Below are 13995 nucleotides of genomic sequence, written 5' to 3'. Positions count from 1 at the left end.
AGACGGGGGGGTGAAAAGAGGAGGAACGAGTTACTTAGGATTACATTGAAAGTACAGCACACAAACAGGCTATTCGGCCCAACTGGTCCATGCCAGTGTTTATGCTCCACATGAGCCTCCTCCCTCCCTACTTCATCTCACCCTATCACCATTTCCTTCCTTTCCTTTCTCCCCCATGTGTTTATCTAACTTCCCCTTAAATGTTTCTATGCTATTCACCTCAACTACTCCGTGTGTTAGCAAGTTCCACATTCTCACCACTCTCTCCTGAATTCCCTATTGGATTTATTAGTGACTATCTTATGTTAGATAAGATAGATTTTATCTTAGATAATCTTAGATAGATTTAGACTATCTTATATTTATGGCCCCTTGTTTTGATTCCCACAACTTTGTTCGTTTGCCGGAGGACTTTGAACTTCACATTGAATGTTTGTTGCAGTGTTGTGAGCAGACTATCGTCCTGCTGATGCTCGCAGCAGCTGTGTGAGCATTGCATGAGCATGCCCAGCAATCAAACCATGTGCAAGTGTCAGTATGACTCATATTTGCCTGTTCCACATTGCTCTCAGCAGATACTGGGCTCAAACCGGTGCCAGAGGTCAGTTCTAGCAGTGTCATAGCGACTCAGTGAGCAAAGATTTCCGCTGCTCACTGTGAGCTGGCGACATTGTAGACACAGTGGGAAGGTTTCTCCTGCTTGCTGCGTGCTGGCGACATTGCAGACACAGTGGGAAGGTTTCTCCCTCTCGCTGTGAGCTGGCGAAATCATAAACACAGTGGGAAGGTTTCTCCCGCTCGCTGTGAGCTGGCGACATTGTAGACACAGTGGGAAGGTTTCTCCCGCTTGCTGCGTGCTGGCGACATTGTAGACACAGTGGGAAGGTTTCTCCCTCTCGCTGTGAGCTGGCGAAATCATAAACACAGTGGGAAGGTTTCTCCCGCTCGCTGTGAGCTGGCGACATTGTAGACACAGTGGGAAGGTTTCTCCCTCTCGCTGTGAGCTGGCAAAATCATAAACACAGTGGGAAGGTTTCTCCTGCTCGCTGTGAGTTGGCGACATCGTAAACACAGTGGGAAGGTTTCTCCCTCTCGCTGTGAGCTGGCGAAATCATAAACACAGTGGGAAGGTTTCTCCTGCTCGCTGTGAGTTGGCGACATCGTAAACACAGTGGGAAGGTTTCTCCCACTCGCTGTGAGTTGGCGACATCGTAAACACAGTGGGAAGGTTTCTCCCGCTCGCTGTGAGCTGGCAAAATCATAAACACAGTGGGAAGGTTTCTCCCGCTCGCTGTGAGCTGGCAAAATCATAAACACAGTGGGAAGGTTTCTCCCGCTCGCTGTGAGCTGGCGACATTGTAGACACAGTGGGAAGGTTTCTCCCTCTCGCTGTGAGCTGGCGAAATCATAAACACAGTGGGAAGGTTTCTCCTGCTCGCTGTGAGTTGGCGACATCGTAAACACAGTGGGAAGGTTTCTCCCTCTCGCTGTGAGCTGGCGAAATCATAAACACAGTGGGAAGGTTTCTCCTGCTCGCTGTGAGTTGGCGACATCGTAAACACAGTGGGAAGGTTTCTCCCGCTCGCTGTGAGCTGGCAAAATCATAAACACAGTGGGAAGGTTTCTCCCGCTCGCTGTGAGCTGGCGACATCGTAAACACAGTGGGAAGGTTTCTCCCGCTCGCTGTGAGCTGGCGACATCGTAAACACAGTGGGAAGGTTTCTCCCGCTCGCTGTGAGTTGGCGACATCGTAAACACAGTGGGAAGGTTTCTCCCGCTCGCTGTGAGCTGGCGACATCATAAACACAGTGGGAAGGTTTCTCCCGCTCGCTGTGAGCTGGCGAAATCATACACACAGTGGGAAGGTTTCTCCCGCTCGCTGTGAGCTGGCAAAATCATACACACAGTGGGAAGGTTTCTCCCGCTCGCTGTGAGCTGGCAAAATCATAAACACAGTGGGAAGGTTTCTCCCGCTCGCTGTGAGCTGGCGACATCGTAAACACAGTGGGAAGGTTTCTCCCGCTCGCTGTGAGCTGGCGACATCATAAACACAGTGGGAAGGTTTCTCCCGCTCGCTGTGAGCTGGCAAAATCATAAACACAGTGGGAAGGTTTCTCCCGCTCGCTGTGAGCTGGCAAAATCATAAACACAGTGGGAAGGTTTCTCCCGCTCGCTGTGAGTTGGCAAAATCATAAACACAGTGGGAAGGTTTCTCCCGCTCGCTGTGAGCTGGCAAAATCATAAACACAGTGGGAAGGTTTCTCCCGCTCGCTGTGAGCTGGCAAAATCATAAACACAGTGGGAAGGTTTCTCCCGCTCGCTGTGAGCTGGCAAAATCATAAACACAGTGGGAAGGTTTCTCCCGCTCGCTGTGAGCTGGCGACATCGTAAACACAGTGGGAAGGTTTCTCCCGCTCGCTGTGAGCTGGCGACATCATAAACACAGTGGGAAGGTTTCTCCCGCTCGCTGTGAGCTGGCAAAATCATAAACACAGTGGGAAGGTTTCTCCCGCTCGCTGTGAGCTGGCAAAATCATAAACACAGTGGGAAGGTTTCTCCCGCTCGCTGTGAGCTGGCAAAATCATAAACACAGTGGGAAGGTTTCTCCCGCTCGCTGTGAGCTGGCAAAATCATAAACACAGTGGGAAGGTTTCTCCCGCTCGCTGTGAGCTGGCGACATCGTAAACACAGTGGGAAGGTTTCTCCCGCTCGCTGTGAGCTGGCGACATCGTAAACACAGTGGGAAGGTTTCTCCCGCTCGCTGTGAGCTGGCAAAATCATACACACAGTGGGAAGGTTTCTCCCGCTCGCTGTGAGTTAGAGTCATAGAGTCATAAGTTATACAGCACGGATAGAGGCCCTTCGGCCCATCGTGTCCGCGCCGGCCATCAAGCCCTGTCTACTCTAATCCCATATTCCAGCATTTGGTCCGTAGCCTTGTATGCTATGGCATTTCAAGTGCTCATCCAAATGCTTCTTGAATGTTGTGAGGGTTCCTGCCTCCACAACCCTTTCAGGCAGTGAGTTCCAGACTCCAACCACCCTCTGGGTGAAAAAGTTCTTTCTCAAATCCCCTCTAAACCTCCCGCCTTTTACCTTGAATCTATGTCCCCTTGTTATAGAACCCTCAACGAAGGGAAAAAGCTCCTTAGTATCCATCCTATCTGTGCCCCTCATAATTTTGTACACCTCAATCATGTCCCCCCTCAGCCTCCTCTGCTCCAAGGAAAACAAACCCAATCTTCCCAGTCTCTCTTCATAGCTGAAGCGCTCCAGCCCTGGTAACATCCTGGTGAATCTCCTCTGCACCCTCTCCAAAGCGATCACATCCTTCCTGTAGTGTGGCGACCAGAACTGCACACAGTACTCCAGCTGTGGCCTAACCAGTGTTTTATACAGCTCCATCATAACCTCCTTGCTCTTATATTCTATGCCTCGGCTAATAAAGGCAAGTATCCCATATGCCTTCTTTACCACCTTATCTACCTGTTCCGCCGCTTTCAGGGATCTGTGAACTTGCACACCAAGATCCCTCTGACCCTCTGTCTTGCCGAGGGTCCTCCCATTCATTGTGTATTCCCTTGCCTTGTTAGTCCCTCCAAAGTGCATCACCTCGCACTTTTCCGGGTTAAATTCCATTTGCCACTGTTCCGCCCATCTGACCAACCCATCTATATCGTCCTGCAGACTGAGGCTATCCTCCTCGCTATTTACCACCCTACCAATTTTTGTATCATCAGCGAACTTACTGATCATACCTTTTACATTCATATCCAAGTCATTAATGTAGACCACAAACAGCAAGGGACCCAGCACCGATCCCTGTGGTACCCCACTGGCCACAGGCTTCCAGTCACAAAAACAACCTTCGACCATCACCCTCTGCCTTCTGCCACTAAGCCAGTTTTGTATCCAAAGTGCCAAGGCACCCTGGATTCCATGGGCTCGTACCTTCTTGACCAGTCTCCTGTGGGGGACTTTATCGAAGGCCTTACTGAAATCCATGTATACCACATCCACTGCGTTACCCTCATCCACACGCCAAGTCACCCCCTCAAAAAATTCAATCAAATTAGTCAGACATGATCTTCCCTTGACAAAGCCATGTTGACTATCCCTGATTAATCCTTGCTTCTCCAAGTGGAGACTAATTTTGTCCTTCAGAATTTTTTCCAATAATTTTCCTACCACTGATGTTAGGCTCACTGGCCTGTAGTTCCCCGGTTTTTCCCTACTCCCCTTCTTGAATAATGGTACTACATTAGCGGTTCTCCAGTCCTCTGGCACATCCCCTGTGGCCAGAGAGGTTCTGAATATATGTGTTAGAGCCCCCGCAATCTCCTCCTTTGCCTCACACAGTAACCTGGGATACATTTCGTCCGGGCCTGGGGATTTATCCATTTTTAGGCCTGCTAAAACCGCCAATACCTCCTCCCGCTCGATGTTAATATGTTCGAGTATATCACAGTCCCCCTGCCGTATTTCTATGTCTGCATCGTCCTTCTCCATAGTGAAAACAGATGCAAAAAATTTATTTAGAACCCCTCCTACATCTGCCGGCTCCACACACACATTGCCATTTTTGTCCCTAATGGGCCCTATTTTTTCCCTCGTCATCCTCTTACCCTTAATATACTTATAAAACATCTTAGGATTTTCCTTTATTTTGCTCGCCAGTGTTATTTCATGGCCCCTCCTTGATCTCCTAATTTCTTTTTTAAGTATCCCCCTGCACTTTTTGTACTCCTCTAGGGCTTCCTCAGTCTTTAGCCTTTTGTATCTGCCAAAAGCCCTCCTTTTTTTCGTAATCCATTCTCGTATATCCCCTGACATCCAAGGTTCCCTGGAGTTCTTGGAACCACCCTTGACCTTTACGGGAACATGTTGCCATTGTATGGTCTCAATCTCCCTTCTGAAAGACTCCCATTGCTCCGATGCGGATTTTCCTACAAGCAGCTGATCCCAGTCCATTTTGGCCAGATCCTGCCTTATCCTAATAAAATCGGCCTTCCCCCAATTTAGAACCTTTATTTCCGGCCCCTCCCTATCCTTTTCCATGACCACCTTAAATCTCACCGAATTATGGTCACTCTCACCAAAGTGCTCACCTACTAGCACTTCTTCCATTTGGCCGGCCACATTCCCTAGAATTAGGTCCAGTACCGCCCCCTCTCTTGTAGGACTTTCTACATGCTGGCTCAAAAAGCTCTCCTGGATGCACGTTAAGAATTTTGTACCCTCTAAGCCTTTTACACTCTGAGTATCCCAGTTAATATTGGGGAAGTTGAAATCCCCCACTATTATTACCTTATTATTTGCACAATTTTCTGAGATTTGCCTACATATCTGTTCCTCTATCTCCCCCTGACTGTTTGGGGGCCTATAGTACACTCCCATCAAAGTGCTTGCCCCCTTTTTGTTTTTAAGCTCCACCCATATGGCCTCATTAGAGGAACCTGCTAATATATCATCCCTCCTTATGGCAGTAATTGATTCTTCAATTAATATTGCGACCCCCCCTCCTCTTATACCTCCCCCTCTGTCTCGCCTGAAGATTCTGTACCCCGGAATATTGAGCTGCCAGTCTTGCCCCTCCCTCAACCATGTCTCTGTGACAGCAACAATATCATACTCCCATGTGTTTATCAACACCTTCAGTTCATCCACCTTATTCGCAAGACTCCTTGCATTAAAATAGATGCCATCCAGCCTTGCCCTCACATATTTGCCCTGTCTTCCAAGCTGACTTGTTTTTTTCTCTATATTTGGCTGCACATCACCCCCTATTGTAGCTCCACTCTGTATCCCATCCCCCTGCCAAGTTAGTTTAAACCCCCCCCCAACAGTGCTGGCAAACCTCCCCGCAAGGATATTTGTCCCGCTCTGGTTCAGGTGCAACCCGTCCGACTTGTACAAGTCCCACCTTCCCCAGAAGCAGGCCCAGTGATCCACGAAACTGAAACCCTCCCTCCTGCACCAACTCTTTAGCCACGCATTCATCTGTTCTATCCTCCTATTTCTATACTCACTAGCCCGTGGCACTGGGAGTAATCCAGAGATTACAACCTTTGAGGTCCTGCTCTTTAATCTGCTACCTAGCTCCCTAAATTCTTGATGCAGGACCTCATCTCCCTTCCTACCTATGTCGTTGGTCCCAATGTGGACCACGACCTCTGCCTGCTCACCCTCCCCCTTGAGAATGCCCTGTAGCCGCTCAGTGACATTCATGAGTTGGCGACATCGTAAACACAGTGGGAAGGTTTCTCCCGCTCGCTGTGAGCTGGTGATGTGGGTAACACACAGTGACAATGGGAATCCTTCCCTCTGTGTTTCCGATGTGGGTAACACACAGTGACAATGGGAATCCTTCCCTCTGTGTTTCCGATGTGGGTAACACACAGTGACAATGGGAATCCTTCCCTCTGTGTTTCCGATGTGGGTAACACACAGTGACAATGGGAATCCTTCTCTGTGTTTACGATGTGGGTAACACACAGTGACAATGGGAATCCTTCTCTGTGTTTACGATGTGGGTAACACACAGTGACAATGGGAATCCTTCCCTCTGTGTTTCCGATGCGGGTAACACACAGTGACAATGGGAATCCTTCCCTCTGTGTTTACAATGTGGGTAACACACAGTGACAATGGGAATCCTTCCCTCTGTGTTTCCGATGTGGGTAACACATAATGACAATGGGAATCCTTCCCTCTGTGTTTACAATGTGGGTAACACACAGTGACAGTGGGGAACGTTCCCTCTGTGTTTATGATGTGGGTAACACACAGTGACAATGGGAATCCTTCCCTCTGTGTTTACGATGCGGGTAACACACAATGACAATGGGGAACGTTCCCTCTGTGTTTATGATGTGGGTAACACACAGTGACAATGGGAATCCTTCCCTCTGTGTTTACAATGTGGGTAACACACAGTGACAATGGGGAACGTTCCCTCTGTGTTTACGATGCGGGTAACACACAGTGACAATGGGAATCCTTCCCTCTGTGTTTACGATGTGGGTAACACACAGTGACAATGGGAATCCTTCCCTCTGTGTTTACGATGTGGGTAACACACAGTGACAATGGGAATCCTTCCCTCTGTGTTTACGATGTGGGTAACACACAGTGACAATGGGGAACGTTCCCTCTGTGTTTACGATGTGGGTAACACACAGTGACAATGGGGAACGTTCCCTCTGTGTTTACGATGTGGGTAACACGCAGTGACAATGGGAATCCTTCCCTCTGTGTTTACGATGTGGGTAACACACAGTGACAATGGGAATCCTTCCCTCTGTGTTTACGATGTGGGTAACACACAGTGACAATGGGGAACGTTCCCTCTGTGTTTACGATGTGGGTAACACACAGTGACAATGGGAATCCTTCCCTCTGTGTTTACGATGTGGGTAACACACAGTGACAATGGGGAACGTTCCCTCTGTGTTTACGATGTGGGTAACACACAGTGACAATGGGAATCCTTCCCTCTGTGTTTACGATATCAGTAACATACAATGACAATGGGGAATGTTCCCATTGTGATGTATTCGAATGTCGGATCGCCAGCAGTGAGCTGAACACGTGAAAGTCAATAGTGGTTTCCCAAATATTTTTTCCTTTTTACAGAAAAAGCTGCCTTTTGTTCATCAAATAGTTGACATTTCTTTATGTCTCTCTTTCTCTCACCACCTCTCGGCTCTGCAGAATTTTGTACCTGATCGGTTTTCTTTTTGTAATATACTTCTCCATCTGTAACGTTTCGCTCTGTAACATACCTCTCTGTAACAAGTCTCAGTAACGTGCCTCTCAGTAACGTGCCTCTCTGTAAGGTGCCTTTATGCAATGTGTCTCTCTGTAACGTGCCTTTATGTAATGTGTCTCTCTGTAACGTGCCTTTATGTAATGTGTCTCTCTGTAACGTGCCTTTATGTAATGTGTCTCTCTGTAAGATGCCATTCTGTAACGTGTCTCTCTGTATTATGCTTCTCTGTGACGTGTCTCTCTCCAATGTTTCTCTCGAATATTTCTCTCTGTAACGTTTCTTTCTGTAACATGCCTCTCTGTAACATGCCTCTCTGTAACATGCCTCTCTGTTACATTTCTCTCTGTAACGTTTCTTTCTGTAACATGCCTCTCTGTAACATTCCTCTCTGTAACATGCCTCTCTGTTACATTTCTCTCTGTAACGCGCCTCTCTGTAACATTTCTCTCTGTAACGTGCCTCTCCGTAACGTGTCTCTCTGTAATGTTTCTCTCTGTAATGTTTCTCTCTGTAATGTTTCTCTCTGTAATGTTTCTTTCTGTAACGTGTCTCTCTGTAACGTGCCTCTCCGTAACATGTCTCTCTGTAATGTTTCTCTCTGTAACGTGCCTCTCTGGGACATTTCTCTCCGTAACATGTCTCTCTGTAATGTTTCTCTCTGTAACGTGCCTCTCTGGGACATTTCTCTCCGTAACGTGTCTCTCTGAAACATTTCTCTCCATAACGTGTCTCCCTGAGACATTTCTCTCTGAAACATTTCTCTCTGTAACGTGTCTCTCTGTAACGTGAGTCAGGGATTATCTAAACTCCACACCCAGGCCCTGTGGGTCAGGATTATCTAATCTCCACACCCAGGCCCTGTGGGTCAGGATTATCTAAACTCCACACCCAGGCCCTGTGAGTCAGGGATTATCTAAACTCCACACCCAGGCCCTGTGGGTCAGGGATTATCTAAACTCCACACCCAGGCCCTGTGAGTCAGGGATTATCTAAACTCCACACCCAGGCCCTGTGAGTCAGGGATTATCTAAACTCCACACCCAGGCCCTGTGGGTCAGGATTATCTAAACTCCACACCCAGGCCCTGTGGGTCAGGATTATCTAAACTCCACACCCAGGCCCTGTGAGTCAGGGATTATCTAAACTCCACACCCAGGCCCTGTGGGTCAGGATTATCTAAACTCCACACCCAGGCCCTGTGAGTCAGGGATTATCTAAACTCCACACCCAGGCCCTGTGGGTCAGGATTATCTAAACTCCACACCCAGGCCCTGTGAGTCAGGGATTATCTAAACTCCACACCCAGGCCCTGTGAGTCAGGGATTATCTAAACTCCACACCCAGGCCCTGTGAGTCAGGATTATCTAAACTCCACACCCAGGCCCTGTGAGTCAGGGATTATCTAAACTCCACACCCAGGCCCTGTGAGTCAGGATTATCTAAACTCCACACCCAGGCCCTGTGAGTCAGGGATTATCTAAACTCCACACCCAGGCCCTGTGGGTCAGGGATTATTAGTTTCCGCCATTCCCAATGATTCTGCTGCTCCTGTTTGTCCATTGCACTGATTTTGTTAATGTGAGACTCATCGGTGTGAATTAACCCATTACAGGATAGGGTTTAACCAGAGAGAATTGTGATGAGGTGTGGACAATTCCCCGATCCCTCCAGTTCCAATTCCCCGCTGTGCCAGACAATGGAGTGTAAGGCTCCCTCAGTACTGACCCTCCGACAGTACAGCATTCCCTCGGTACTGACCCTCCAACAGTGCAGCACTCCCTCAGAACTGACCCACCGACATTGCAGCGCTCCCTCAGTACTGACCCTCCGACAGTGCAGCGCTCCCTCGGTACTGACCCTCCGACAGTGCAGCGCTCCCTCGGTACTGACCCTTCTACAGTGTGGCGCTCCCTCAGTACGGACCCTCCGACAGTGCAGCACTCCCTCTATACTGACCCTCCGACAGTGCAGCGCTCCCTCAGTTCTGACCCTCCAACAGTGCAGCACTCCCTCAGGAATGACTCTCTGACAGTGCAGCACTCCCTCAGGAATGACTCTCTGACAGTGCAGGACTCCCTCAGTACTGACCCTCCGACAGTGCAGCACTCCCTCAGTACTGACCCTTCCACAGTGCAGGACTCCCTCAGTACTGACCCTCCGACAGTGCAGGACTCCCTCAATACTGACCCTCCGACAGTGCAGCACTCCCTCAGTTCTGACCCTCCGACAGTGCAGCGCTCCCTCAGTTTTGACCCTCCGACAGTGCAGCACATCCTCGGTACTCCATCCTTTCGACACAGTTGAGTGCAGCAAGTTAAACTAAAGACTTCCCTTTTCACTGACTAACTCCAATGTTTGCAGTATCCCTCCACAACCTCTGTCTCTGCTCAATAACGCTGGCCAACACTCATTCTGTGTGCGTGATCAATACCAACTCGCTGTCTCTCTCTCCCTTTCAGACACCGAAAAAAATGGGCCGGACAATAATCACCAGGTATGTAATGTCAACACCGGCATTCGTGAACAAGTGAAAGCCTTGGGTTCTGGGCAAGAGGTGGAGCCCATAGGGGTCCTGCCGATGAGTCTCAGCTTGGGACTGAAACACACCGGCTTTTCAGTCCCTGGGTTCTCAGGTCCAGGCTGGGTAGCAGTCAGTGAGTTACAGGCCCTCAGCAGCACAGGTGGGACAGGGAATTCCTGGCTTCTGATCACTGTCTGTATGGGGATGGCAGGTGAGCAGTGTATCATACCACATGCCCAAATCTCCGGCCAATCTACTTTGTCTAGGTTGACACATGCTTGATGGCCCCTTGTGTGAGGTACTGAAGGGTGCTCAGGGAGGTGGTGAGGCAGATTGAGGGGAGCAAGGAGGAGGAGGAGGGAGCAGGGGGGAGTGGGGGACACAAGGAGGGGATGGGGGAAACAGGGAGGGCATTGGGGAGCAGGGATGGGGTGGCTGACACAGTGAGGGCATGGGGAGCAGGGAGGTGGTGGGGGAACAAGGAGGTGGTGGGGGAACACAGAGTGGGGGTGGGGGAGCAGTGAGGGTGTGAGGGACACAGGGAGGGAGTTGGGGAAAGAGGGAGGGGTTGGGGGAGCTGGGTGGGGTTGGGGACACAGGGAGGGGTGGGGGACACAGGGAGAGGGTGAGGGACACAGGGGGTAGGGGAGCATGGAGGAGGTAGGGGACAAAGGGTGTGTGTGGGGGCTGTTGGTGGACTGGGATTTCCGTTATTTACTCTGTATCAATTTATCTCGAGCTGGTTATCTGTGAAGATTTATCTCGAGCCGGTTATCTGTGAAGATTTATCTGGACCCGGTTATCTGTATCAATTTATCTCGACCCGGTTATCTGTATCAATTTATCTCGACCCGGTTATCTGTATCAATTTATCTCGACCCGGTTATCTGTGAAGATTTATCTCGAGCCGGTTATCTGTGAAGATTTATCTCGAGCCGGTTATCTGTGAAGATTTATCTGGACCCGGTTATCTGTGAAGATTTATCTGGAGCCGGTTATCTGTGAAGATTTATCTCGAGCCGGTTATCTGTGAAGATTTATCTCGAGCAGGTTATCTGTGAAGATTTATCTCGAGCCGGTTATCTGTGAAGATTTATCTCGAGCAGGTTATCTGTGAAGATTTATCTCGAGCCGGTTATCTGTGAAGATTTATCTCGAGCCGGTTATCTGTGAAGATTTATCTCGAGCAGGTTATCTGTGAAGATTTATCTCGAGCCGGTTATCTGTGAAGATTTATCTCGAGCCGGTTATCTGTGAAGATTTATCTCGAGCCGGTTATCTGTGAAGATTTATCTCGAGCCGGTTATCTGTGAAGATTTATCTCGAGCAGGTTATCTGTGAAGATTTATCTGGAGCCGGTTATCTGTGAAGATTTATCTCGAGCCGGTTATCTGTGAAGATTTATCTCGAGCCGGTTATCTGTGAAGATTTATCTCGAGCCGGTTATCTGTGAAGATTTATCTCGAGCAGGTTATCTGTGAAGATTTATCTCGAGCCGGTTATCTGTGAAGATTTATCTCGAGCCGGTTATCTGTGAAGATTTATCTCGAGCAGGTTATCTGTGAAGATTTATCTCGACCCGGTTATCTGTGAAGATTTATCTGAGGGACCATGTCTAGACAAATGGGGGAGAATAAAAAAGAAAGTAACTAGACGTGTCTGTTTATATTTCAGACGCAGTCAAGTAAGGTGCCATCATTTTCCTCAACACCTGCTTCTGCCAACCTCAGCACCAAGGTAAGTGTGACTGAAATAACTGCCTCACCCCAGGTCTTTCCATCAACAACAGCATCATCCACGACACTGCAACATGGAAGGACTGGGGTCCGGAAATGGCCACAGTTGCAATTAGTTCTGGAACAGTCAGCGGGTCTGAACTTGTCACATCCTCATTCCTCTCACCAGATGTCAGTCAGAAGCCACACGTCATCTCGTTCCAACCATGTATTTAGCAGATTCCTCTGAAACCACAAAATCATTTACACCCAGTGTTCGTGTTCAACACAAACCCATTTACACCCAGTGTTAGTGTTCAACAATGACCCATTTACACCCAGTGTTAGTGTTCAACAATGACCCATTTACCCCCAGTGTTAGTGTTCAACAATGACCCATTTACACCCAGTGTTAGTGTTCAACAATGACCCATTTACACCCAGTGTTAGTGTTCAACAATGACCCATTTACACCCAGTGTTAGTGTTCAACAATGACCCATTTACACCCAGTGTTAGTGTTCAACACCGACCCATTTACCCCCAGTGTCAGTGTTCAACACCGACCCATTTACACCCAGTGTCAGTGTTCAACACCGACCCATTTACACCCAGTGTTAGTGTTCAACACCGACCCATTTACACCCAGTGTCAGTGTTCAACACAAACCCATTTACACCCAGTGTTAGCGCTCAACACAAACCCATTTACACCCAGTGTTAGCGCTCAACACAAACCCATTTACACCCAGTGTTAGCGTTCAACACAAACCCATTTACACCCAGTGTTAGTGTTCAACACCGACCCATTTACACCCAGTGTTAGTGTTCAACACAAACCCATTTACACCCAGTGTTAGTGTTCAACACCGACCCATTTACACCCAGTGTTAGTGTTCAACAATGACCCATTTACACCCAGTGTTAGTGTTCAACAATGACCCATTTACACCCAGTGTTAGTGTTCAACAATGACCCATTTACACCCAGTGTTAGTGTTCAACACCGACCCATTTACCCCCAGTGTCAGTGTTCAACACCGACCCATTTACACCCAGTGTTAGTGTTCAACACCGACCCATTTACCCCCAGTGTCAGTGTTCAACACCGACCCATTTACACCCAGTGTTAGTGTTCAACACCGACCCATTTACGCCCAGTGTTAGTGTTCAACACAAACCCATTTACGCTCAGTGTTAGTGTTCAACAATGACCCATTTACACCCAGTGTTAGTGTTCAACACCGACCCATTTACACCCAGTGTTAGTGTTCAACAATGACCCATTTACACCCAGTGTTAGTGTTCAACAATGACCCATTTACACCCAGTGTTAGTGTTCAACACCGACCCATTTACACCCAGTGTTAGTGTTCAACAATGACCCATTTACACCCAGTGTTAGTGTTCAACAATGACCCATTTACACCCAGTGTTAGTGTCTAACACAAACCCATTTACACCCAGTGTTAGTGTTCAACACCGACCCATTTACACCCAGTGTTAGTGTTCAACACAATCCCATTTACGCTCAGTGTTAGTGTTCAACACCGACCCATTTACCCCCAGTGTTAGTGTTCAACACCGACCCATTTTCACTCAGTGTTAGTGTTCAACACCGACCCATTTACACCCAGTGTTAGTGTTCAACACCGACCCATTTACCCCCAGTGTTAGTGTTCAACAATGACCCATTTACACCCAGTGTTAGTGTTCAACACCGACCCATTTACACCCAGTGTTAGTGTTCAACACAAACCCATTTACACCCAGTGTAAGTGTTCAACACCGACCCATTTACCCCCAGTGTTAGTGTTCAACACAAACCCATTTATACCCAGTGTTAGTGTTCAACACCGACCCATTTACACCCAGTGTTAGTGTTCAACACCGATCCATTTACCCCCAGTGTTAGTGTTCAACACAAACCCATTTACACCCAGTGTTAGTGTTCAACACCGACCCATTTACACCCAGTGTTAGTGTTCAAC

General features: G+C 48.5%; 1 protein-coding gene across 1 annotated transcript in view; it reads left to right on the top strand.

Moving 5' to 3' along the window:
* Nucleotides 1–13995, top strand: part of LOC137306166 (POU domain, class 2, transcription factor 2-like) — a 565364-nt gene that overhangs the window by 29360 nt on the left and 522009 nt on the right. Inside the window, exons 3-4 of the mRNA XM_067975227.1 lie at nucleotides 10231–10265; nucleotides 11967–12029. Coding sequence (XP_067831328.1) covers nucleotides 10231–10265; nucleotides 11967–12029 — 98 coding nt within the window. The remainder of the gene's footprint in view (nucleotides 1–10230; nucleotides 10266–11966; nucleotides 12030–13995) is intronic.

This window comes from Heptranchias perlo, chromosome 42, assembly GCF_035084215.1.
Source record: "Heptranchias perlo isolate sHepPer1 chromosome 42, sHepPer1.hap1, whole genome shotgun sequence".
NCBI lineage: Eukaryota > Metazoa > Chordata > Chondrichthyes > Hexanchiformes > Hexanchidae > Heptranchias > Heptranchias perlo.
Note: the sequence above shows the minus strand (reverse complement) of the source record. Positions and strands in the feature narration are given on the sequence as shown.